This window comes from Oryctolagus cuniculus, chromosome 5, assembly GCF_964237555.1.
Source record: "Oryctolagus cuniculus chromosome 5, mOryCun1.1, whole genome shotgun sequence".
NCBI classification, from domain to species: Eukaryota; Metazoa; Chordata; class Mammalia; order Lagomorpha; family Leporidae; genus Oryctolagus; species Oryctolagus cuniculus.
The window spans coordinates 86,749,830-86,777,032 of NC_091436.1; the positions used below are offsets into that span (position 1 = coordinate 86,749,830).

The 27,203-nt window shown below is 39.1% G+C and overlaps 1 protein-coding gene across 12 annotated transcripts in view; it reads left to right on the forward strand.

The window, feature by feature from the left end:
* SNX14 (sorting nexin 14) overlaps positions 1-27,203 on the forward strand; it is a 99,011-nt gene that overhangs the window by 8,726 nt on the left and 63,082 nt on the right. For 4 of the 12 annotated variants that reach the window (XM_051854506.2, XM_051854508.2, XM_051854512.2 and 1 more), the window contains exons 2-8: positions 6,818-6,938; positions 8,324-8,400; positions 8,476-8,554; positions 15,649-15,692; positions 17,862-17,949; positions 20,888-20,972; positions 25,794-25,950. In XM_051854506.2, coding sequence (XP_051710466.1) covers positions 6,818-6,938; positions 8,324-8,400; positions 8,476-8,554; positions 15,649-15,692; positions 17,862-17,949; positions 20,888-20,972; positions 25,794-25,950 — 651 coding nt within the window. Of the gene's footprint in view, positions 1-6,817; positions 6,939-8,323; positions 8,401-8,475; positions 8,555-15,648; positions 15,693-15,926; positions 15,991-17,861; positions 17,950-20,887; positions 20,973-25,793; positions 25,951-27,203 lie in introns of those variants that run through there. The other 8 variants (XM_051854507.2, XM_051854509.2, XM_070073812.1 and 5 more) reach the window with 5 other exon arrangements.

Genomic DNA, 27,203 nt, shown 5'->3' on the forward strand with positions numbered 1-27,203 from the left:
AACTGAACTGGACCAGGCCAAAGCCAGGAGCCGGGAGTTTCTTCTGGTCTTCCATGTGGGCACAAGGGCCTAAGCATTTGGGCAATCCTCTGCTGCTTTCCCAGCTGCATTAACAAGGAGCTGAATTGGAAGTGGAGCAGCCAGCACTTGAACAGGTGCCCATTTGGGATGCTGGCACTACAAACCATGCCTTTAACCCGCTGCACCACAGCACTGGCCCCTCAATGACCTTTTCTTAATAGTTTTTTAAAAAAGATTTACTTATTTGGGAGGCAGTGTTACAGAGAGAGAAGACACAGAGAGGCAGAGAGGTCTTCCATCTACTGGTTCTCTCCCCAGATGGCCACAACAGCTGGGGCTGGGCCAGGCCAAAGCCAGGAGCCAGGAGCTTCACCTAGGTCTCTCATGTGGGTGGCAGGGGCCCAAGCACTTGGGCCGTCTTCTGCTTTCACAGGCGCATTAGCAGGGAGCTGGATCGGAAGTAGAGGAAGTTGGAACTTGAACTGGTGCCCATATCGGATGCCAGTGTTGCAGATGGTGGCTTAACTGGCTATACCACAATGTGGGCCCCTAATAATTTTTTTTATTATGGAAAGTTTCAAACATGTACAAAATAAAAATAAAATGGTATAATGAAACCTGTATGTACCTTCTGGCTAGCTTCATAATTATCAATTCAATGTCAAATTTCACCTCCCTCTTGTATTATTTAGAAGCAAATCCCATATGACACATTTTGTTTATAAACATTTCAGTATGTATCTCTAAAAGATAAGCTAGTTTTTCCTTTAATAACTATAAATTTTACATTAAAATAATTTCTTTTAAAAACTTTATTTCCTAAAGTCATTTATTTCACAAGCAAAAATTCTACATAATTGTGCATAACATAATCTGATATCTGTAAGTATTGTAGAATGGCTAAGGCAAACTGCTTCACATATCTCATATACTTATAAATTTTTGCAGTGAGAATGCTTAAAATGCTTTAGTAGTTTTCAGGTATACAATATAATGTTATTAACTATAGTCTCAAGAAATTTCTTAGCATCATCAAATATCCATTTAGTTCAGATTTCCCTGAGTTTGTTAGAACTCCCTCCCCAACATTTTATGATGAAAATTTCAAAAATATAAGCAAAGCTAAATTGTACAACTGATTACAGAATGCATAGATTTTACCATTAACATTTAACTATATTTGCTCTATTGAGTCTATCCTTATTCTGTTCTGCTCATCAGTGACTCTTGTTTATAACAGCTTTTTACAATTCATCAAATTAAGATCTAAGTAGGGTTATTAATTCAAAAGTTCCACTCCCCTCCCATTTTTTTGAACTTGTGATTTATCTGTTGGAGAAACTATGCCATTTGATCCGTAGGCACTCTGATGTGGTATGTGTGTATCCTAACTCCTAGGCTAAAGTGTGCTCGCCATTGACTTTTTGAGGAAACCATATCATTATGGATTTTGCTGATGCTTTCCTTGTGGTGTCATGTTTTTGGTTTTGTTTTTAAACTCCAACCTTTATATTTTGGATAGCTAAAGAATTTGATCTATAAACTCAATTAGATTTAGTTTAGTTCTGGGGGGAGTTTTGCAGGAATATTTCAGTGATGCCATGTGTATATTATTGGGTCACAACAGAGGACACATCAGATGGGGTTGCCCTACTTTTTCTGTAGATTCAGAAAGCAACAGCTGATGACTTGGTCAACAGACTTTCTCTTTGGCTTTATGTTTATCAATTTTCTCTCTCTCTCTTTAAAGATTTACTTATTTTATTTGAAAGGCAGAGTTAGAGAGTGAGAGACAGAGAAAGAGAGATCCTCTATCCACTGGTTCACTCCCCAGATGGCCACAGGGGCCAGATCTGGGCCAGTATGAAGCCAGGGTTCCAGATCTTAATTTGAGTCCCCCATGTGGGTGCAGGTGCCCAAGCACTTGGGCTACCCCCCACTGTCTTCCCAGGCACATCATCAGGGAGCTACATTGGAAGTAGATTAGCTGGGACACAAACTGATACCCATATGGGATGCTGGTTGCACAGGTGAAGGGTTTACCCACTATGCCACAGCGCTAGCCCCTTAGCAGTATTCTTTTAATCAGTTACTTCATTAAAGGTTGCAATGTGGTGATTCTTTCATACCTCCTACATTTTTTATTTGAAAAAAATTTTTTTTTTTTTGTAGAATTGCTTTACTCCATCAATTAGGTGTCAGATCAAAGTTGATGCAGAGATCCCCCAGCAGGGCAATGCTTCATGGAGCTGCAGAGACTAAGCATCAGCGTATGAGAGCTGGAGCATGGACTGTAACCCAGGCCCTTGGGAGTTGATACTTAATCACAGTGTGTCCCAGATGCTGGACTTGGAGCTTTAGGATTACTGTTTGTCCTGCCTTTTTTTTTTTTTTTCCTTTGGTCCAATTAATTTTTTCTAGTTCTGTAGCTTGTAGCTCCTACTTTTGTGATTGAAATGTTTACCCTGTGCCTCTTCTGCCATTGTATCTAGGAAGTATATAACATTTTTTTTACAGGCTCATAGAAGCAGTTTGCTTTGAGATCTCAGATAAGACTCTAGACTTCAACTTTTGAGCAATGCTGGACCATTAAGGCTTTTAGACTTTTGAGGATGGAATGAATGCATTATGAGATGGACATGAAGTTTTGGGGGCCAGAGATGGAATGTTACAATTTTGTTGTTAGTTGGGGAGCTCACAAAGGCCTGTGTATTAAAATACTTGGTCCCTAAAGACCTATGTTATATAGTATTTAGAGATCAGGCCTTTGGGAGGTGATTAGATTGGATTTGGTTGTAGATTTGGAGTGAAGCCCCAGTAATGAATTCATGGAGGCTTTGTAAATAGGGACATAGACACATACTTTCCCTTTTGTTATGTAATCTCTGTGACATTGAGGCTTTGTTTCCTTGCTTACCATGTCATCATTCCTCTACACACACTCTGCCACTGCCATCCTCTGGTTCAGGTGGCTGAACCAGTGAGGCTCACCTGATCTTGGACTGTGAACCTCTAAAACTGTGAGCCAGGATAACCTCTTTACTTTATAAGTAGCTTCTGTCAGATATTTGCTATAGTGATGAAAAGCTGACTGGGGCCAGCACTGCGGTACAGCAGGTGACGCAGTCATCTACAGTGCCAGCATCCCACAGGAGTGCCAGATTGAATCTCAGCTGCTCCCACTTCCAATCCAGCCCCCTGCTGATACTCCTGGGAAATCAGTGAAGGGTGGACCAAGTGCTTGGGCCCCTGAACTCACATGGGAGACCTGGAGGAAGCTCCTGACTCCTGGCTTCAGCCTGGCCTAGCTGTGGCCTTTGTGGCCGTTAAGGGAGTGAACTGGGAGATGGAAGATATCTCTCCTCTCTGTGTCTCTCCCTCTCTTGCTGTAACTCTGACTTTCATATAAATAAATTTTAAAAAAAGTTAATTCAGGTGACATAATTAACTCTTCTCTTCCTCCCTTCATGTAGTACACCTTTTCTTACAGTTTTCTTTGTTAGCTCTGTGAAGCTTGGTGTGTGAATACCTGTTCAGATTGGTGTCTCTGTGAGAAGACAACTGCTGAAGTGTTTTACTCAGCTACTGTCTTTCTCCACCTCTGGCTTTTAAATCTCGTACTGAATCTATAGATTTTACTTCATTGTCATCTATATATCCTTCTGGTATTGGAGAAGACATCTTTCTCATTCATAACCGTTTCTTCCATTATATGGTTCTGTATGTCAACTATCTTATCTAAAACATTCGACTATCTATGTTCTTTTTTATAAAATATTTTATTATCATTTATATATTTATTTGAAAGTTAGAATTCTAGAGAGAAGGAGAGACAGAGGGAGAGGTCGTCCATCTGCTGGTTCACTCCCCAGATGGCCACAGTAGCCAGGGCTAGGCCAGGCTGAAGCCAGGAGCTAGGAACTTCTTTCAGGTCTCCCACATGGATTACAGGGGCCCAAGCACCTGGGTCTCCTTCACTGTTTTTCCTAGGCCATTAGAAGGGAGCTGGTTTTGAAGTGGAGCAGACAGGACTCGAACTGGCACCCATATGGGATGCCGACATTGCAGGCAGCAGCTTTACCCACTGAGCCACACGCCGGCCCTTTATCTATCTGTTTTTATTTGAAAGCCATAGTCAGAGAGACGGGAGAGGTAGAGATCTATCCACTGGTTCATCCCCCAAATGGCCACAACAATCAGAACTGGACCGGTTTGAAACCAGGAACCAGGAGCTCCCTTCAGGACTCCCATGTGGATGCAGGGCCCAAAGTACCTGGGCTATCCTCCACAGCTTTTCCAGGCACACCAGCAGGGAGCTGGATGGGAGATGGAGCTTCTAAACTGGTGCCCATATGGGATGCCAACATCATAGGTTGTGGCTTAACTTGCTTTGCCACAGCACTGCTCCCTGTCCAATATTTAAAAAACTGTTGTCAAGATATTAAAATCTTTCTTGCTGTCAGTTGTGAAATTATAGGGAAGTGAAAAAATGAGTATATAGTGATTTCAAATATCAAATACACTGAGAATTATTTCTTTGTAAAAATATATCAAGCAATTTGAATAGTGTTTGCCTTTTTCTTATCTTACAACTTAGAATATGGAATATCTTTTCTGTGACCAGGTAAATTGCCATATGCTTAGATTTGGGCCAACTTCCAGCAGGTTTTCCAGTGTCGTGAGATATCTCCAAGAGTTCTTTAATATGAAGATTTATCCCTGCATCCCTTTCTCTGGTGCATTTTCATCCTTTTATCACAACCACTTTCCTTATTGGAAATTCCCTTCACTATGCTCCTCTGCATGTCTGCATTCTCTCAGTCAGCTGTTTCTTCTGTAAGTACCTTTACATTTTTTTTTTTAAAGACATATTTATTTATTTGAAAGGCAAGGTTACAGAAAGGCAGAGTCAGAGAGAGAGAGAGAGGGAGAAAGCAAGAGAAGTCTGTCTGGCCGGCGCTGTGGCTCAATAGGCTAATCCTCTGCCTGCGGAGCCGGCACACCGGGTTCTAGTCCCGGTCGGGGTGCTGGATTCTGTCCCGGTTGCTCCTCTTCCTGTCCAGCTCTCTGCTGTGGCCCAGGAGTGCAGTGGAGGATGGTCCAAGTCCTTGGGCCCTGCACCTGCATGGAAGACCAGGAGAAGCACCTGGCTACTGGCTTCGGATCAGCGCGGTGCGCTGGCCGCAGCAGCCATTATGGGGTGAACCAACAGAAAAAGGAAGACCTTTCTCTCTGTCTGTCTCTCTCACTGTCCACTCTGCCTATCAAAAATAAAAATAAAAAATAAAAAAGAGAAGTCTTCCATCTGCTGGTTCACTCCCTCGATGGCCACCGGAGCTGCACCCATCTGGAGCTGGGAGCCAGGAGTTTCCTCCAGGTCTTCCATGTGGGTACAGGGGCCCAAGGACTTGGGCCATCTTCCACTGCTTTCCCAGGCCATAGCAGAGAGCTGGATTGGAAGTGGAGCAGCTGGGACTAGAACTGGCTCCCATGTGGGATGCCAGCACTGAAGACTGCAGCTTTACCCACTACGCCACAGCGCCGTTCCCAGTACATTTACATTTGATTTGAATTTCACTTCCAGTAGTATCACTGTTCATTTCTTTATTTCCATGTTTGTGGACCAATAATTTCCTTTTTGGTTGATTTTGGTAAAATGTTAAGTGGGTGTTTTATTGGGAGAGAGGGAAGTAACACAACTCCTGCTTTGCTGTCTGCATGAACTGACCAATAACAGATAGGTAATGAGTGACTGATCAGTGACACAAGTGAAGTGGCTGGTTACTTATTATAATCTGTTGTTTATACATTTATACAGTGATTTGTGAACTGAAGAGCCAGCAGTAAAGTTTGTACTTTATACAGTTACTCTCAGTTAAATATACTGTGGTTATTGGAATTTGAACAATGTTGTGAATGACTAATGTTATTTAACAAAATCATGGTGACTGAAATTCGCGCCTATCAGAACTGTGCTGTGTATGGACTGCCTATATTGAGGCACCTTAACATAACCTCTTATATTGTAGTGTATCATCTGGTTTTTGCTTGCTTCTCTAGATTTATTTCTATTTTCCTTCAAACTATACTTAGACCTTAGCCCACATGTTTCTTTCAAGTTTGAATTTCTCTGCCTTGTTTCCAGTCCCGCATTCCTCTACCCTGCCTCCCCGGGACCTTCTTTTGCTTTACTCCTACTTGCTGTTTGTCTGCAGTACTGCTTTTTCTGAAAAAGACTTTTCTGCTTTCAAGTTTGAGTGATCAATCTGTGGTGTCCCTGTATCATGCATACATTCTGTGTCATATATCAAATACATGATCACATTGTGTTATACTGTTTACATTCCTGCTTCCACTGTTAGATGGTGTTTTTCTTGGGAATAGAGATTATGGTAGTGCTTTTCCTTCCTAAATCCCCAGAGTCTAGCACTATCTAGAACAAAATAGGTACCTAGTAAATTTCTTTTGGCTTAATGAAAAATAAGCATAATTATGGTGGAGTATGGAAAATATCCTTAGTAGGTATTCTGAAAGTATGTAATATAGATCAGTTAAAGTGATAACAAAGATACCAGATTATGAAATATTGATAATTTATAATTTAAATAAAACATACATTAATTAGCATCCATTTTATTATTCTATGTTGATAGATACATTATAGCAATTTCATAATTATTAGAGAAAATATTTCAGTCTTATGAGGTAGGTGTTTAATGATTATTTGTTAAATAAATGGATACTTTAATGTTACACATTTTCTTTGGTTCTAATACTAGTTAAATTTGTTTTTAAGGTATCTTCATGTTTTAATGATCTTCTGGTCATTTGTTGCTGGAGTTGTCACATTCTACTGCTCATTAGGACCTGATTCTCTCTTACCAAATATATTCTTCACAATAAAATACAAACCCAAGGTAAAATTGTGTTCTTATTTTATTTCTAAATATTTATTTATTTATTTGAAAGGCAGAGTAACAGAGAGGAAGGGAGAGATACAGAGAGATCTTATATGTTCTAGTTCATTCCCCAACTGGCTGCAATGGCTGGGGTTGGGCCAGGCCAAATTCAGGAGATAGAATCTCCATCTGAGTCTCCCACATGGGTGGCTATTTATATATATATATATATATATATATATATATATATATAATTCTTAGAAAGTTGGATCCACAATTTTATTAGAGTGTCCTCTGTCTTAACTATAAGTGCAGTAAATTAAAACAGGGCTTCCTAAGCTTAGTTGATAAGGAGACTCTCATAAACATTCTTTTTATTTGTTTGTTTGGCAGTTAACTGAATTTTTAAAAAAGATTTATTTATTTATTTGAAAGGCAGAGCTACAGAGAGGCAGAGACAGAGACAGAGACAGAGACAGAGACAGAGAGAGAGAGAGAGAGAGAGAGAAAGAGAAAGAGAGAAAGTAAGTTTTCCATCCACTGATACACTCCCCAAATGGGCACAATGGCTGGAGCTGGGACTATCTGAAGCCAGGAGCCAGGAGCTTCTTCTTGGTGTTACACGTGGGTGCTGGGGCTGTGAAGGACTTGGGCCATCTTCTACTGCTTTCCCAGGCCATAGCAGAGAGCTGGATCAGAAGTGAAGCAGCCAGGACTTGAACCTGCACCCATACAGGATGCTGGCACTGCAGGTGGCAGCTTTACCAGCCACAGTGCTGGCTCCACGTATCTTTTCCCTCATTGAATTCAAAGTTTTGGAGAAGCAGAAATAATTCTCTCTTGTAGTTTTTCAGTAATCACTTTCAAATATTCCTTGAATTATATTTAAATTTTGAATTTTATTTTAATAATTCAGTATTCATTGAATTAATCCTTGAATGAACCATTATTGCAGTTTACTTTTTAATTTTGGAAATTTGGCTTAGAAGTTGTAAAACATTTTATCAGGCTTTTTTTTTTCTTGTTAGTTGGTAATTTTGTAAGTACAGATTAAGTATCCCTAATCTTAAAAATCCAATTCTAAAATGCTCCAAATTGTGGAGCTTTTTGAGCATTGATATGAAACACTAAAATTTTGGATTTTGGATTTTGGATTTTCAGGTTAGAGATGTTCAATCAGTAAAGTCCATTGAAAATATTCCTAGTTTGAAATCTGAACTACTTTTGGTATCAAGCGTTATGTATTACAAAGTAGTTTCACCGTTGGAATAGACCAAAACAAACAAACAAGCAAAAAAAAAGAAAAACAAACCTCTGAATTCACACATTGTTTGAAAAAGCTTGTGGAAAGTTGATTCTCTTTAGTAAAAAATCTCCTTCCTCGTCCCATTTCCCTTTTTTAGCAGCTAGGACTTCAAGAATTATTTCCTCAAGGCCATAGCTGTGCTGTATGTGGTAAAGTGAAATGCAAACGACATAGGTAAGTTGGCCTTTTTTTATTTATTGATCCTATAGTTTTGGATTTCAAGTGATTTAATTGTCTGATTTTCTTTAGACCTTCCTTGCTACTTGAAAATTACCAGCCATGGCTAGACCTGAAAATTTCATCCAAGGTTGATGCATCTCTCTCAGAGGTAACTGATTTAATTTGTGTTAACAAATATACTCAAACAGAACATGTTAAATGCCTTATGGAAACTTTTTCTTGTCAAAAAATTTAATCTTGCAGCATCTCAGTACATATATACGCCATCTAATCAATTCTGATTAGAGGATGGTTGATTAAGCAATTTGAGTAGTGAGGCAGGAATATTTTTAGATTCCACGCTTAAATAGATGTTTTAGTGAAAGAAAGCATAGCTTTACCTGGTTGCTTATCTTCTGTGAAGACAGTCATTTTTGTCAAGAAAAATTTCATTTATTTCATTTGAAGGACACCAATTTTATATATATGTGTGTGAATGTGTGTGTGTGTCACACACACAGAGACATACATATATGAGAGAGAAAGAGAGAGAATTCTTGTCTGCTGGTTCACTGCATAAATGCTTGGGAGTCAGGAACTCAATCCAGATCTCCAGTATGGATGGCAGGGATCCAAGTAGTGAGCCATCCCTTGCTACCTTCTAGGGTGTACATTACCAGGCAGCTGTAGTAGAAGCAAAGCTGGGACTCCTAGGCACTCCAGTTTGAAGGCAGGCATTCCACAAGGTACCTTAACTACTCAGCCAAACACCTGCCCCCCAAAACAATGATCTTTGTGATAGTGAGGCAGAAGGCAACAAAGGGTTAACTGAGAGAGCTGAGTAAAGCAAATTCTAAAACTTTTTCATAGCCAGGTTTTCTCATCTCTGCCTCTCTGATCACCTTAAATTTGAGATAGGACATAAAAAAGGGCTTATTGGAGAAATTGAGAAAAATAAATTGCAAGCTTAGGGGCTGGCACTGTGGCGTAGTGAGTAAAACTGCGCCTGCAGTGCTGGCATTCCATAAAGATGCTGGTTCGAATGAAGCTCACAGATAATAAGCTTAACAGTAAAGATTTATTAAAGGAAAAGAAAGTACACTTCTTAAAAGAATAGCAGAATGGGGCTGGCATTGTAGCAAAACGGGTTAAGGTGCTGCCTATAATGCAGGCATCCCATATGAGTTTTGGCTGCTATGCTTCCATTCCAACTCCCTGCTAATGTGCCTGGGAAAGTACTACTTCATTCATTTCATTGTCTGAGGCTCTAATGAATATGTACCTGGTTCTCACCTTTCTATTCTCAACTCCCCAAACCACAGGGCAGTAGAAATAACCGTTTTGTATTTCCAAAAGGAACCTTCAGCTACATGGAGCAAATGTATATGAGGAGACTTCAAAAAGTTTATGAAAAATGTGTGTTATGAAAAAAGTATGCATGGTTTTCAAAATTTTTTGCTCCCAAATAAACTTTTTCTAATTCCATTTTTCATGAGCTTTTTGAAGAATCCTCATGTTTTATTGAATTATGACCTCAATTTTGACACTTACTGAAGAACAATGGAGGGAATGGGATAGTTTTCAGTATTTTTGTATAATATGGGGATAGATAGAAAACTTACTCTTTTATCTTTCTTGTTACCTTGGAAGTAAAGTATTTGAAGGCAGGGTATGGGGTCTTACTAGTTCCTCTACCAAGTTTGAAGGTCACAAATGTTGTTGGTAGCTATTTTGGATGTACTGAATTAAGTTGAATGCTAATTATTTGAGAATAGTATTAGCATCTGAATCTCTCCTAATTGTCCTTTATTCCAATTTGTATCCCTATTCAAATTTTTGACATTTTTATTCATTTCTTTTTAAGGACTTTTTCATTTCCAAGATTCCTTGATTTAAGATTGTGCTGTCCAGTATGGTAGTCATTAGCCAAATTAGCTATTAACAAACACTTGAAGTGTGCTAGTTTAAATTGAGATGTGCTGTATATGTATATAAAATAGGTACTGATATTTGAAGACTTAGTAATAAGAAAGAAATGTAAAACATCTTACAATATTTATATTGATTACATATAGAAATAATATTTTGCATATATTTGGTTAAGTAAAATATAGAGTTAATTTAGCTTGTTCCTTTTCAGTTATTTTAAAAATGTAGCTACTAGAAATTTGTTTTTGTTTTCTTATTTTACTTGTAAAAATTTATTTATTTATTTGAAAGGCGGGGTGGGGAGAAAGAGATTGAGATTGAGATTTTCCATCTGCTGGTTCACTCCCCAAATGACTGCAATGGCTGGAGCTGGGCCTATCGGGAGCCAGGAGCCAGGAGCTTCTTCCAGGTCTCCCACGTGGGTACAGGGACCGAGGGACTTGGACCATCTTCTGCTGCTTTCCCAGGCACATTAGCAAGGAGCTGGATTGAAAGTGGAGTAGCCAGGACTCAAACTTTAAGTAGACAGACATATAGAGGCCCATATGGGATGCCAGCACTGCAGCAATGGCTTTCTTTACCTGCCATGCTATAGCACTGGCCCCTTTTTTCTTATTTTAAGTTTTAGTTAGTTTTTTAACAGATTGAATATGGTTTGTAGACATAGTTCTTTTTTTTTAAGATTTATTTATTTGGCTGGCGCCTTGGCTCACTAGGCTAATCTTCCGCCTGCAGCGCCAGCACATCAGGTTCTAGTCCCGGTCGGGGCGCCGGATTCTGTCCTGGCCGCTCTTCTTCCTGTCCAGCTCTCTGCTATGGCCTAGGAGTACAGTGGAAGATGGCCCAAGGACTTGGGCCCTGCACCCACATGGGAGACCAGGAGAAGCACCTGGCTACTGGCTTCGGATCAGCGCGTTGTGCCGGCCGCAGCAGCCATTATGGGGTGAACCAACGGAAAAGGAAGACCTTTCTCTCTGTCTCTTTCTCTCTCACTTCCACTCTGCCTGTCAAAAAAAAAAAAGATTTATTTGTTTATTTGAAAGTCAGAGTTACACAGAGGAGAGGCAGAGAGAGAGAGAGAGAAGTCTTCTATCCCCAAATGGCCACAACGGCCGGAGCTGCGCCGATCCAAAGCCAGGAGCCAGTAGCTTCTTCCAGGTCTCCCACATGGGTGCAGGGGCCCAAGGACTTGGGCCATCTTCTTCTAGTGCTATCCCAGGCCATAGCAGAGAGCTGAATTGCAAGAGTAGCAGCCGGGTCTCGAACTGGCGCCCAGCTCTTTGGGCCAGGGTGTTAACCCATTGTGCCACAGCGCTGGCCTCTGTAGACACAATTCTAACATAAGGATATTCCCTTTCTCCCTGAATCTAAACTTAATTTATGTTTTTTTGGAGAGTTTTGCTTTGAAGTCTATTGGAGAAAACTTCTAAGTAAGGGTATCATTGTTTGTCTTTGGTATTATATTCACTCCTTTGAAAAATATGGAAAGCTTTTGGTCCAGTGCTTGACACATATTAGTGTTCAATAAATATTAGTTCTCATATCTAAAAGCATTTTTGAGATTATGTTGTAGGCAGGAACTGGACTAGGCCCTAAGAAAAAGAAGAGAAATAAGATGTAGTCCTCTGTTGTAAAGAACTGTGGGGAGCAATTCGGACTAGACTAAGTTACTGGAATTAAGACTTATTCTATGCATCTGCTCTCCCACAATATGGCGCTGGGAGAGGAGTAAACAACTTCTACACAGCTGCCTCCAGTTCGACCAATAACCTGCAGGAGCTGATCCTGCTCCTGATTGGAGGAGAGCAGCGTACTCGGCGTGTGGGTAGCAGAGTTGGGATTGGTGGAAGAGGACTGTAAAGGAGGAGACAACATGCACCAGGAACATCTAAGGGGAACATCCGGATAACATCTAAGCAGCCCCCGAGAGAGCCGGCCGGCGGTGTGCCGCTCCCCCGCGGAAGTGGGGAAAGTGGCAGGGGGAGCCGCCCTTCCACGGAGGTGGAAGGATCGGCAGCCAACCCGGGAAGGGCCGAGCAGACAAAACAACAGCGCAGGGTCCTGTGTCGTTCCTCCATGAAGAGGGGGAGCGACAAGAACTTCAGTCAGAGAGTATGGGGATAGACACATATAAGCAGGTAGTGACAATATAGTGTAATGTAGGCAATAGTGTAAAAAATGTATGAGGCGTAGAATTAGTATAGGAACTGTGTAACTGTTGAGAGAGGCAGTCAGGAAGGGTGTCTAGAAGTTTGCCATACCTATAGTGTGATAAAGAGAATTGCAGGGTTTGGCTAGAGTTCTGGAAAGCAGAGAGGCTTGAAACAAGATGGAGTATTTGATGGACTGAAGGATATTATGTGAGAGGATGAGGATAATAAAGAAACAATATTACTCTAGTACTGAATATTTATTGGTGTATGTACTGTATATTGAGCACTGTGCTAAGCTTATGCATGATTTCATGTAGTCTGCACACAGCCTATTAAAAAGGTGCTATTACAGATTTTACCAAAGATAACTGGAGTTTAGATAGTTTTGTTTCATATCTGGTTGGTAGTTGGTGGTAGAATTCAGTCAAAAACTCCAGTCTAGTTTGCTTTTTAACCCATATTTTTATATGACTGTTTAGAAATCAGATCATGAAAAGACTTTAAAGACTGTGCTGATGGAGTTTAGATTAATTGATCCTGGAAACAGGTGATTTTCAAACTGTGTAACTAGTTTTTAGCTGTTGCTTCACAGGATGCAGTGGGAGGTGAAAAGTCAGTTGTCAGGGCTGGTGCTGTGGCATTGCTGGTAAAGCTGCCGCCTGCAGTGCCAGCATCCTATATGGGTGCCAGTTCAAGTCTAGCTGCTTCACTTCCAATCCTGCTCTCTGCTATGGCCTGGGAAGAAAGTGGAGGATGGCCCAAGTCCTTGGGCCCCTGCACCCATGTGGGAGACCCAGAAGGAACTCCTGGGTCCTGCCTTTGGATCAGAGCCGCTCTGGCCTTTGCGGCCATTAGGGGAGTCAACCAACAGATGGAAGAGCTTTCTCTCTGTGTCTCTCCCTTTCTCTGTAACTCTGCCTCTTAAATGAATAAACCTTTAAGAAAAAAATGTAAATTGTCACAGTTACTGCCCTGCCATTCTCTCCTTTAAAAATCAGTGCAGCACTGCTTTCATATGTGTGGTTTGATATTTTGAAGGCTTCAGAGTGATGTGGTCAGATTCTGAAACCTCCGTGATTTAGATCACTTTGGCCATTGTAGTGGAGGATGGAGAGGAGTTAGCTTGGAAACAGGGAAACTGTTTTAGAGGCTATTACTGTAATATAAGGGGTAAGAAGATGAAGACCTTGAGCAGTGGTATTGTAGAAGAGGACCACTAAGGTTATGAAATTAGTAGGATTTGGTGGTTGATGGGATGTAGAGAATGGAAGGGCAAATAATGATAACTTTTTCTGATTGTCTCTTTGAACCCTTTACATCTCTTTTTTTTTTTTTAAGATTTATTTATTTATTTGAAAATCAGAGTTACACAGAGAGAGGAGAGGCAGAGAGAGAGAGAGAGAGGTCTTCCATCCACTGGTTCACTCCCCAATTGGCTGCAGTGGCTGGAGCTGTGCCAATCCGATCTGAAGCCAGGAGTCAGGAGCTTCTTCCGGGTCTCCCACATGGGTATAGGGGTCCAAGGACTTGGGCCATCTTCTACTGCTATCCCAGGCCATAGCAGAGAGCTGGATCGGAAGTGGAGCAGCCGGGACTAGAACCGGCGCCCATATGGAATGCGGGCGCTTCAGGCCAGGGTGTTAACCCGCTGTGCTACATACCCGATACCTCTCTTTATATGTTACTTCAATGCCTAATCTAGAGAATTTGCAGTATTTGTTACTACTCCCACAGAAGGTATATGATCTGATTCAGGAAACATATAAATTAGATACATACATAAATTCCCTCCTGATGCTTATTTAAGTTACTGGGTAATACTGCAACTCTTCTTGAAATTTAACAATATATTGCTATACTCAGAGCCATGAAGTAGCAGGTTCAACATCCAGAATTTATTTCATCACTTTTTTTTTTTTTTTTTTTGACAGGCAGAGTGGATAGTGAGACAGAGACACAGAGGAAGGTCTTCCTTTTGCCGTTGTTTCACCCTCCAATGGCCACTTGCAGCCGGCGCACCGCGCTGATCCGATGGCAGGAGCCAGGTGCTTCTCCTGGTCTCCCATGGGGTGCAGGGCCCAAGCACTTGGGCCATCCTCCACTGCACTCCCTGGCCACAGCAGAGAGCTGGCCTGGAAGAGGGGCAACCGGGACAGAATCCAGTGCCCCGACCGGGACTAGAACCTGGTGTGCCGGCGCTGTAAGGCGGAGGATTAGCTTATTGAGCCGCAGCACTGGCCTCATTACTTTTCCACATATAATTTATATACTGATTTTATGATTCACATAAAATTTATATACTAAAATTTTCATGAAATGAAATGAACTTAATCAGCAATCCAGATCAAGAAACAAAATATTACCAGCACCCCAGAGCTTAGTTCACTTCTAATAGCTGCACCCTCTTTTCCTCACTTGTTTGGCACCTAATTTTGATCCCTTATATATAAATCTTAGCTAGTTTTTTCTTAATTTTATTCTGGTAATACTGACTTACAGAGAAAGTTGCGATGCAGAAGACCAACCTAATATTTTCCTTCTTTCTTTTTTTTCTTAAATTATTTAACAGATAGAGTTAGACAGTGAGAGAGAGAGACAGAGAAAAGGCCAGCGCGCTGCGCCGATCCAAAGCCAGGAGCCAGGTGCTTCCTCCTGGTCTCCCATGCGGGTGCAGTGGCCCAAGGACTTGGGCCATCCTCCACTGCCTTCCTGGGCCACAGCAGAGAACTGACCTGGAAGAGGAGCAACCGGGACTAGAACCCAGTGCCCAAATGGGATACAGGCGCCACAGGCGGAGGATTAACCTAGTGAGCTATGGCGCCAGCCCCAGTATTTTCCTTCTTTCCATAGAACTTTTTTGATTCCGCTAAGCTTCAGAGCCAAACACAATTTATTTAAGTTTTTTGTTTGATTATAGGGATAGTTGTAAATATATGTGCTCCTCTAGTAATAATTTTTCCTTTTTATGGACTTTTAGGATTTTCCAAATGTTTTCTCATATATTCTCTTTGATCTTCACAATTATGTATGGTTAAAATATGCATTTTTTATGAAGATATGATATTACTGTCAATATTTGGGACAGTAAAATTGGTTCTTGGTAATATTACATGTTATTAAATAGTATAATTTATTTTCCCAGAATTAATTTTATTTTTCTTAAAAATCAATTTTTATGCAGGTTTTTGAATTAGTGTTGGAAAACTTTGTTTATCCATGGTACAGGTACGTATTGTCTATAGTATCTTTTTTCTTGAATATACTAAATACATACATGTTTTAATATATTTGATATGGACATATTAATGACAGATTTTCAGTTTAAATAATATTTCTCAACTTTGACACTGTTGAGACCTTTTTAGGCTAAATCTTGGAGGATAGTACATTACAGGATATTTAGCAGCACTCATAGCCTTTTCCTGTTATTTCCTAATAGCATCCTCCCCTCTCTCCTAGCCCTCACCTCTGAAAATGGCTTCAGAGATTGTCAACTGTTACTTGGAAGACATCTTCAGCCCTGGTTAGGAACCACTGATGTAGGCAATAAGTAAACAATTCAGAGATATTAAGGAGGTTAAAAAAAAAATCTAGGTTGCTTTTTGAAAGAAGAATAACTTAAACAAATTCGGATCACACCTAAATATAGTGATTTAATAATTTTGCACAGTGTTTTCACATTTGAAATGAATGTACCAATCGCTTCTCGGCCTTTTGGCTAAGATGAAGTGTGAAATGACTGTACCTGGGGATGAGGTATCTAAATGCTTTATTAAATTGAAAGTTTAGTAGTGTTCCTGGAAATTAATATTTTTTCCAAGATACTTTATTTTTGGTGTATGTTATACTGTGTATGTACAAGGACCTTGTGCTTTACAGGATATAGAAAATAACAAATTTAGAAAAAATTACAGTTTGAGAATAAGAGAGAGATCTGACTTATGTCAGTTAATAAATACATGCTTCCTTAAATAAGTATCATGTGTTTGATTATATAATCAGACACTTAGGTATAATGTTTAATGACAGCTACCTTATTTTTTTTTAATTAAAAAAATTTTTTTTTAATTTAGTTGAAAGGCAGAGTTACAGAGAGGCAGAGGCAGAGAGAGTCTTCCATCTGCTGATTTACTCTCCAGATGGCCACAATGGCCAGAGCTGGGCTTATCCAAAGCTAGGAACCAGGAGCTTCCTCTGGGTCTCCCACATGGGTGCAGGGGCCCAAGGACTTGGGCCATCTTCTACTGCTTTCCCAGGCCACAGCAGAGAGCTGGTTTGGAAGTAGGGCAGCCAGGACTTGACCCGGTACCCATAAGGGATGCTGGCACTGCAGGAAGTGGCTTTACCTGCTATGCCACAGCACCGGCCCCCATCTACCTTAATTTTATATTGATTCATTATATTTTGAATTTCCTAGTTTACAAAATGCCACTAGTTGAGCTCACCTATAATGTAAGACAAATTTAGTATCCAGTTTTATGCCATATTTTTCTGAAAAGCTTTGTGAATTCATTTTTTATTTTGGAGTTTTGTCTTAAATATGAGGCATTTGCCATTTAAGAAAAACTGATAGTGAGGCCTTTTGTGAAATGAATCCTTTTGTAAAGACAACCTCAACTTTCCTTACCCCCACGTTAAGACTCATCAGTCATAAAATATGGTTATATTTCCAAGTATGTATTTTTTCCGCAGTCTGGCTGTTTATGCTATTTTGTCTCCTTCCCTGAGACTAATAGTGAAAAAACATTAATACAGTTGTCTTCCTTATTCTGCTACAGGACTTAACACTGCCATCTTGAAGTTCAGGATTTAACCATTATATAAAAATTTCTTTCTGCCTTTGATTGGGAAAATGTCCTAATTCTTCTAGGGACTTTAAGAACTAAGGAAATGAGAAGTAGGAAAATGAAAAGTAGCTCCTCAGATGATGATTGTCAAAATTTCAGTGGAAAAATGACTTCCCCAATTTATTTACTTTTTCAAATAGAGCATACTTTTTTTTTTACTTTTAGAATTAGTTTATGTCATTATTTTATAAATATTTTAAACTAATTTAAATTCACATATTCTTTTGCTTCTTTAAAATTATTCAGTGTTTTGTTTCCTTAAAATTTCTTTGGTGACATTTACAACTCGGATTATGTATATGTGTATGTCTGCAAGGAAATATACACCACAATTTAGTTAATGTAATTAGTACTAGAATTACGCAAAATACTTATTTTCTTTTTTATGCATTTCTTTTATTCTGCAGTGAAATGCATTACTAGTAAGTAAAAAAAGAAAACTTATATAAGTAAATGGGAAAAAAGACAAAGTTCTTTTCTTGCTTTCTAGAACATGGAATTGTATTTCTGTGAACTACTGAATGTTTACTTTTCTCCTCAATTAAAGGGATGTGACAGATGATGAGTCCTTTGTTGATGAACTGAGAGTAATTTTACGGTTTTTTGCATCTGTCTTAATACGAAGGATTCACAAGGTATATATTTATAATGAGAAATTTGGGACTTTATCATTTGTAAGATAATTTAAATCTTCGTTTTACTGTCTCCTATACCCTGTGTATTTGTTTTTTCTTCACTTTATTTTTTTTTGGTTAGAACATTAATGAATCATTTTGATTCATTGATCAGTTTTGCTTTCTTTAATGCTTGGCTATATTGATTCATGGAAATTAGATATTTGAGAAGACAGCCATTGAAAAAAAGTCATGTTTTAGTTAGATGAATTATTGAATAAATAGCAATGATTATTATGATCTCTCAAAATTTTATTAAATTAAAAATTATTTATTTTCATCTTATTTGAAAGGCAGAGAGAGAGGCTCAGGTATTTTCCATTTGCTGGTTTATTCCCCAAATGCCTGCCACATCGAGGACTGAGCCAGCCCAAAGCTGGAAGCTAGACCCTGTCAGATCTCCCATCTGGTTGGCAGGTATGCAAGTACTTGAGCAGGTAGTGACCTGCTGCCTCCAGGGTGCGCATTAGCAAGAAGCTGAATCAGAAGCAGAGGAGCCATGACTTCAGGCATTCTCACTTAGAGATGCTGGAATCCCAATCTGTGTCTTAATCTTTGTGCCAAATGCCTGCCCTCTGCTTTCTATATGAATTTACCTACTCTAGATGACTCATATAAGTGGAGTCTTATGATACATGACTTTTGTGATTGATTTCTTTCATTAAGGATAATGTCTTCAAAGTTCATCCATGTTGTCGTGTTGTAGCATGTATCAGTACTTTGCTTTTTCCAAGTCTGAAGAGTGTTCCGTTGTATGAATATACTACAGTTTATTCATTCATCAGCAAATAATAGACATTTGGATTATTTTCATCCTTTGACTGTTAATATGCCTATAAACATGTGTACAAATTTTTTTGGTAGACATATATTTTCATTTATCTTGTGTATATAAAAGCATCCAGGAATGGAATTCCTGGGTCAAATGGCAACTCTACATTTAATACTTGGAGGAATTGCCACACTATTTTCCAATTTACTATTTCCAATTACATTTCCATTTTCCATTTACATTTCTGCCGGCAGTGCATCAGGGTTTTGATTTTTCACATCGTTGTCGGTACTACAGGATGTGAAATGGTATTTCATGGTGGCTGTGATTTTCATTTCCCCATGCCAGTGATATTGAGCATCTTTTAATATGCTTATTGGTCATTTCTATATCTTTGGGGAAGTATTTATTCAAATCCTTTGCTCATATTTTAACTGGATTATCTATTATGAATTGTAAAACTTATATATTCTGAATTTCAGAATACCCCTGAAATTTTTTATCAGCTATATGATCTACAAATATTTTCTTGCATTCTCTGGGTTATGATGCTGTATATTCCTTATTCTCCTTGGGGAGAAGAAATGGGTTGTTATTATATCAATCTTATGGAAAGTTAGTAAATTTGTTAAAGTGTCAGAGATAATTAATAAGCAAAGGATTAAGCCTGGGTCATCTTATTCCTACTACAGTGTTTTGCCCTCAATACCATTGCCTGAATACCATAATTTGGAAGTTTGGGACCGTTGAAAACAAAGAATCATTTAAAGTCCACAACTTTGTTTTCAAAGTGTAGTGATAAACTCATTATTTTACTGTTTTGATTCTGATTGGAAATCTCTAAAATGGAACTTACAAATGGAAAACTTCATAAGTTTTATCAGTTTATTAGTTTGAAAACTAAAACATCTTTGTTTATTTGATAAATATGAGAGTATTTATAGTCACTGAATACCAGATACCCAAGGATAAATGAAAAGTAATGTTATTTTGCAATGAAGCATAATACTAGCAAAAATATATTCTTTTATTATCATGTTTGACATTTTACAACTAAAAGATATCTTTAAACTGCTCTGAGTTTTACCACAAATCACTAATATTTGGTCATTAATGATCCATCACATTTGCTAGATCTAGCACATTGTGATTTTGATATCTTCCTTAATAGGAGGTAGAAAAGAGTTGAAAAGTTAACATAATACACTGTTGTGATGAAATTTTCTCATGCTTTTGATAGAAGGCATATATATGGTAAGTTTCATGGTGGAAAATAAGCTGGTTGAAGTCCAGTAAAATGATTTTTAGTGATATTTTTTATTTACAGTTTATTTTCTGTTACTTTTTGTTTCTTTTCTGTGTAATATAAGCCCTCAGTTCTTTGTTACCAACTTATTGTAATCACTATAGCTTCTAGCCTTTAGTTTGAAAAATGTTAGGAAAGAATGATGAAACAATATTATTTAAAAATAGGATGCCTCCATATATCTTGAAACCAGGGTTCATCTTCTAAGCTGGATGAAAATATTTATTCTTAAGTAAACTTTTAGTAAATACAAATTTACAGTTTTAAGGGGATGATAAATTACTGGAGAGTTTTCCTTGAATGCATTTAAAAAAAGAGCTCATAAAGAAACAAGCCAGGTATAAAGATATTATTAAATGTACTATTTCTTACATACATATTAAGATAAATTTTCAATACTATGGTCAAAAAAATGCCTAATGTAACAATATAATCCAAGAATGTAATATGCTTTTAAATTATATTTTTGGAAGATTCTGAGTAATTCTCTAATTTTTAAAATTTTCATTGCAAATTTGTATATTTATGGGATACAAAGTGATGTTATGATTTATAACATAGTGTATAGTAATTAAATCAAGCTAGTTAGCATATCCATCACCTCAAACATGTAACATTTGTTGTGATGGAAACATATGCAATTTACTGTCTAACTTGAAATGTATGATACTCTATTATTAACTATGTTTGCCATGGTACATAATAGTCCTAGAAAAAAATCCTCTTAATACCACTGGTTTTTAAGATAAGTCCCATTATGTTTCTGCTGTTGTTAGTGAAAATTACTTTAAATGGTTTTCTTTTAACGTTGAATTTTCTAGGTGGATATTCCATCTATTATAACCAAGAAACTATTAAAAGCGGCAATGAAGCATATAGAAGTGATAGTTAAAGCCAGACAGAAAGGTAATATGGTTTTCTACTATAGTTTGAATAATTTTTTTTTTTAATTTATTCGACAAGTAGAGTTATAGACAGTGAGAGAGAAAGAGATGGAGAGAAAGGTCTTCCTTCTATTGGTTCACTCCCCAAATGGCCGCTATGGCCGGCACGCTGCACCAATCCGAAGCCAGGAGCCAGGTGCTTCTTCCTGGTCTCCCATGTGGGTGCAGGGGCCCAAGTACCTGGGCCATCCTCCACTGCCTTCCCGGGCCACAGCAGAGATCTGGACTGGAAGAGGAGCAACCGGGACTAGAACCTGGTGCCCATATGGGATGCTGGTGCCGCAGGTGGAGCATTAACCAAGTGAGCCATGGTGCCGGCCCCGAATAATTATGTTTTTATATACCTGCATTTACCTACAATGTCTAAGTATTACAAATGCTGTGAGGGTGTTCTTTTAAACTGAAATCCCTTTCAGTAGATTGTTAACCATATTAAGTGTGAAAAATTCAATCTATGAAAATTAAAATACAGTTAGTTAACTTTTAGATATATTATTGATGACTGTTGTCTTTTTTTGAATACCAGTTAATTCCTCTGAAGTATCTCTTGCATTCTGTTCCCCCTTTCTCCTTAATGATTTCAGCATTTTTGATGTATTCTCTCTTATCCTGTGTACTGCTGTCAAATTAATTTCACTGTAATTGCACTTTCCTTGTTACCACCTTACTAAAAAAATTTTTAGTGACTGGTATTATATCTAAATTGTGTATTTAAGCCCTTTTCTACATTGTCAAATATTTTGATCTAGTCTTGTCTTTCACTTTGTATTAATGGTTTAGCCAGGATAATCTGCTTGCTGTTTCTCATCTGCATTCTGGCTTTTTTACTATCATGAGATGCACATAGCATATGTATATATGTTCAGTAATGTTTTCTGATTAAATGAATGAAATCTTCATTTGAAACTTTGCTCTGAAGATTGAACTAAACTGTTCCTTTTTATGAAATTACTTCTGTGTTATACATTTATTTGGTTCTTTGTCAAACTTAGATTTTCCTTATGTTTGCATTTAGTATTCTTTGTCAGTGCTTCTTCTTTTTTTTTTTTTTTTTTTTTTTTGAGAGGCAGAGTTACAGACAGAGAGATCTTCCATCTACTGGTTCATTCCCCAGACAGCTGCAATGGCCAGAGCTGGGCTGATCTGAAGCCAGGAGCCTCCTCCAAGTCCCCGACATGGGTGCAGGGGCCCAAGCACTTGGATTATCCATTGCTTTCCCAGGCCATTAGCAGGGAGCTGAATCAGAAATAGAGCAGCCAGGACTAGAACCAGTACACATATGGGATGTTGGCCTCATAGGTGGAAGCCCAACCTACTGTGCCAGCGGCTGCTCTGTTGGTGCTTTCTGAACTACATTCTGGAGAGTACTACTCCATGTAGATGCTCACGTAGAAGAGGTTAAATGGTCATGTTTCTTGATCATTACTATTGTTTTTTCCTTCTGCAAATTCCCTGTAGTTATTCTCACACTGAAAGCTTTGAATAACCTTGCAGTGAAGTAATAGCTTTAACTGTGGCTGAGCATATCCCAAGTCTTTGGAGCCATTTTTCTCTTCCTCATAATATCAATTAATATAATTAGGGCACGTTTTGGGAAATTATTCTATAGGTAGAGTTAAAGCGCATGTGGGATGCTGGCACCACAGGCAGTGGCTTTACCTGCAACACCAAAACACTGGCCCTTCATTTATTTATTTGAAAGACAGAATTACAGAGAGGGAGAGGCAGAGACAGAGAGAGAGAATGAGCATGCACAAACTTTTCCATCTGCTGGTTCATTCCCCAAATGGCCACAATAGTCGGGGCTAGGCCAGGCTGAAGCCAGGAGCCAGGAACTCCATCCAAGTCTCCCACATGGGTGGAAGGAGCCCAAGTTCTTGGGTTGTCTTGTACTGTTTTCCTAGGCACATTAGCAGAGAGCTGGATCTCAAGTAGAGGAGTCGTGTGTGCAGTGCCAGCTTAATCCACTGTGCCAGCCTCTCAATTATTAAATTAAAAAATGAACTTCTGGAATTATTGTCCGTTCACTGGCAAAAACACATTAGATGGTGATATTTTTGCTGTGCCCACACACAAAAAAAGGAAAAACAAAAAACAAAACAAAAAAAAAAAAACCTCTTTTCTAGATTCCTTGGTTTAGAAGCTGGCATTATATAAACAATAGTAACAGTCTTTCAGGAAGCATTCCCACAAAATGCTTGAAAATGTCAATTGCGTTCACACCAACATCTCCAACTGAGATCTCCTTGCCTTTTTCTATAATCATGAACTTTTTGTCTGCACTGAGACAAAAATGACAGAATACTTTCTCTTTTTTTTTTGTTAAATATTTATTTATTTTCTTTGAAAATCAGAGTTACAGAGAGGCTGAGACAGAGAGAGTGTGAAAGAGAGAGAGGTCTTCCATCTGCTGGTTCACTCCCCAGTTGGTCACAGTGGCTGCAGCTGTGCCGATCTGAAGCCAGGAGCCAGGAGCATCTTCCAGGTCTTACACGTGGATGCAGGGACTCAAGTACTTGGGCCGTCTTCCACTGCTTTCCCATAGCAGAGAGCTGGATCAGAAGTGGAACAGCCAGGAATCTAATTGGCACTCATATGGGATGTTGTCACTACAGGCGGTGGCTTTAACCACTACGCCACAGCATCAGCCCCTAGCTGCTTTACTTCTGATCCAGCTTCCTGCTAATGGCCTTGGAAAAACAGCAGACTGCGGCCCAAGTACTTGGGCCCCTGCACCCACATGGGAGACCTGGAAGAAGCTCCTGGCTCCTGGCTTAGCCTGGTCCAGCCCTGGCCTTTGCAATCATTTGGGAATGAACTAGCAGATGGAAGATTCTCTGTCTCTCTCTTTGTCTCTCCCTCTCTCTTTCTCTCTGTAACTCTCTTTCAAATAAAATAAGTCTTAAAAATAAGTAAAGGGAAAAAAAAAAAAGCCAATGCCACTGAATTTAGGTTAGGATTCTCTGCACAGACTTAAGATTTTAAAATTCAGCAGAGTCGGTCGGCGCTGCAGCTCACTAGGCTAATCCTCCGCATGTGGCGCCGGCACTCCAGGTTCTAGTCCCAGTTGGGGCGCCAGTTCTGTCCTGGTTGCTCCTCTTCCAGGCCAGCTCTCTGCTGTGGCCCGGGAAGGCAGTGGAGGATGGCCCAAATGCTTGGGCCCTGCACCAGCATGGGAGACCAGAAGGAAGCACCTGGCTCCTGGCTTCGGATCAGTGCAGTACACCAGCCGTAGCGGCCATTTAGGGGGTGAACCAACAGAAGGAACACCTTTCTTTCTGTCTCTCTCTCACTGTCTAACTCTGCCTGTCAAAAAAAAAAAAAAAAATTCAGCAGAGTATAGAAAGGAGAAAGTATGATTTGTCTTTCCACTTAATTTTCTGGAGTTTATAAAAGGAAATGAATGCTATTATTTTTGAGTTTTAAAATGTTAGTTTAGGGGCCAGTGCCGTATTGCAGCAGGTTAAAGCCCTGACCCCTCCACCCCCAATTCTGTCTTATAAATAAATAAAATCTTTGAGAAATATTAGTTTAGTTCTTGGCCTTTTTTTTTTTTTTTTCCTAAATCTTTATTAGAGAAGCGCTTCTATCAGCTGGTTCACTCTCCAAATGGCTTCAATGACCAGGGCTGGGCCAGGCTGAGGACAGGAGCCAGGAGGTTCATTCGAGTCTCCCACGTGGGCGCAGAGACCCAGGTACTTGGACCATCTTCTACTGCTTTCCCAGGCACATTAGCTGAAGCAGAGCAGCTGGAACTTGAACCAGTATCCATATGGGATGCTGGTGCTACAGGCCATGACTTAACACATTGTGCAACAGTGCTGGCCCCATTTTTGGCCTTTAACAAAAAAAGTTCTGTTTGGGGCCTGGCATTGTGGCATAGTGAGCTAAGCCTCCGTCTGTGGTTCAGGCAGCCCGTATGGGCACTGTTTCATTTCCTCACTTCTTCTCTTCCAATCCAGCTCCCTGCTATGGCCTGGGAAAGCAGTAAAAGCTGGCCCAAGTGCTTGGGCTCCTGCACCTATGTGTGAGACCCACACCAAGCCCCTAGCTCCTGGCTTTGGATCATCCCATCTCCTGCTATTGTGGCCATTTGACGTGGTGAACCAGTGCATGGAAGACCTTTCTGTTTGTCTCTCCGTACTCTGTGGCTCTACCTCTCAAATAAACAAATACAATCTTTAAATAATTTTTTAAAAAAGTTCTGTTAATACAGGTCTTTATTATCAGTTAATATTTATGCAAAAGTCTCAAGAATTTCTGTGTTGTACAGTTACATCTTGTGTCCTATTTGGGCAGAAGATGGGGAATTTATCCAAGGATGCCAGTTTCTATAATTGCTGCAAAAGGTTGTCTGGATATGGATATGAAAACAGGTGTACTTAAAGAATTTTGAGTAGGACTTTTTAAAATATTTTGCAGAGCATGAGTAAGATGTAGCATTTGATAACCAAAGTGTTGTGCATGCTGAATGTTTTCTGTAGATTTTTCTACTTTTTAAAAATTATCATTTGCTGTTATTTTATGTAATTTCAGAGACGTGAGTTAAATTTCTCGTTTTCCAAGGGAAAAAAGATCTCTTTACCAGTTTACTGCAAAAATAAACTGCTGCAAAGAAGAATTTTTCTTTAATCCTACTCCTGAACAATTTCCCTAAATTGAAAGAGCAGAGGCTAGGAAAGGATTGAGTTAAGTTTTAATCTTCTGTGTGTTAGTGCAGATGACTGAAGTTATTTAATGTTTCTTAACTGTTTTAGTATTTACTTTTTATCTCTCTTTGTAGTAAAAAATACAGAGTTTTTACAGCAAGCTGCGTTAGAAGAATATGGTCCGGAACTTCATGTGGCATTGAGAAGTCGAAGAGATGAATTACAGTATTTAAGGAAGCTTACTGAACTGCTTTTTCCTTATATTTTGCCTCCTAAAGCAACAGACTGCAGGTATAAATAGACTAGCAAATATAGTAACATTTGTGTATAGTTATTCATATTCCTAATAGGAGTATGCTAAAAATTGAGCTTAGCCAGTGATGTGAACAATTTTTCATTTGAAACAATAATTTTATCTGTCTTAAAATGCCAATCAGTTGCTGTGTATTCATGGTGTGTTGTGTTACTTAGAGTTTTTGCTTGAAAACTAATTGTGGGAATCTCAGACAAATCTGAAAAAAAAATTTTCTTATTTAAGGTCATAATACTTTTTCAGATATGACTTGTCTAGGCAGAAACATTTTATACAGACAATAAAGACAAGTTTAGATGTTAAGGTAACCAGTCTGTTCTTCCTTATTCTGCCAGAGTAGGTTTAGCTTATTCCATAAGTTACTTCATTGCTCTTACCATAGTAGTCCTGAGTGGAGAAAACATGGCTTATTTTTAGTTATGTACTTCGAATAATATTTTGTTTACAAAATTTTTAATTAAGATATTTTTAGGGGTCAGTGCTGTAGTGTAGCAGGTAAAGCCACCGCCTGCAGTGCTGGCATCCCGTATGGGTGCTGGTTCGTATCCTGGTTGCTTCACTTCCAATCCAGCTCTCTGTTATGGCCTGGGAAAGCAGTACAAGATGGCCCAAGTCCTTGGCCACCTTCACCCATGTTGGAGACCCGGAAGAAGCTCCTGGCTCCTGTCTTTGGATCGGTGCAGCTCTGGCCATTGCAGCCAGTTGGGGAGTGAACCAGTGGATGAAAGACCTCTCTCTTTCTCTGTCTCTGCCTCTCCTTTTCTCTCTTGCAACTCTGACTTTCAAATAAATAAATAAATAAATCTTTTTTTAAAAAAAGATTTTTATTCTAATTTCTAACATTAATTTAAATACAACCATAAAGTAATTCCTTTATACTATTAGACACGTTAGTCTTATACATTAATTAAAAATATATTAAACATTTTAAATACTTGTAGGCAGGAAGTATTTTCTAATGCCCTCCAAGTCCCCTTTGCTAAGGGAATACTTTTTTCTCTTACATAATATTCTGTTTTAGCAAGTAAAGACTCTTAAGTCCATGATATTTACAATGTGGTCTGGGGCCCATAAAACGAATGTTACCTGGTAGCAGAATCTTGGGACTCACCCTAGGTTTCCTGAATTATACTCTGTATTTTTAAACATTATATTTATTTAAGAGGGAAAGAGGGAGAGACAGGGCACTCTAATCTGCTCCTTCATTCTGCATATGCCTGCAGTTGTTTGG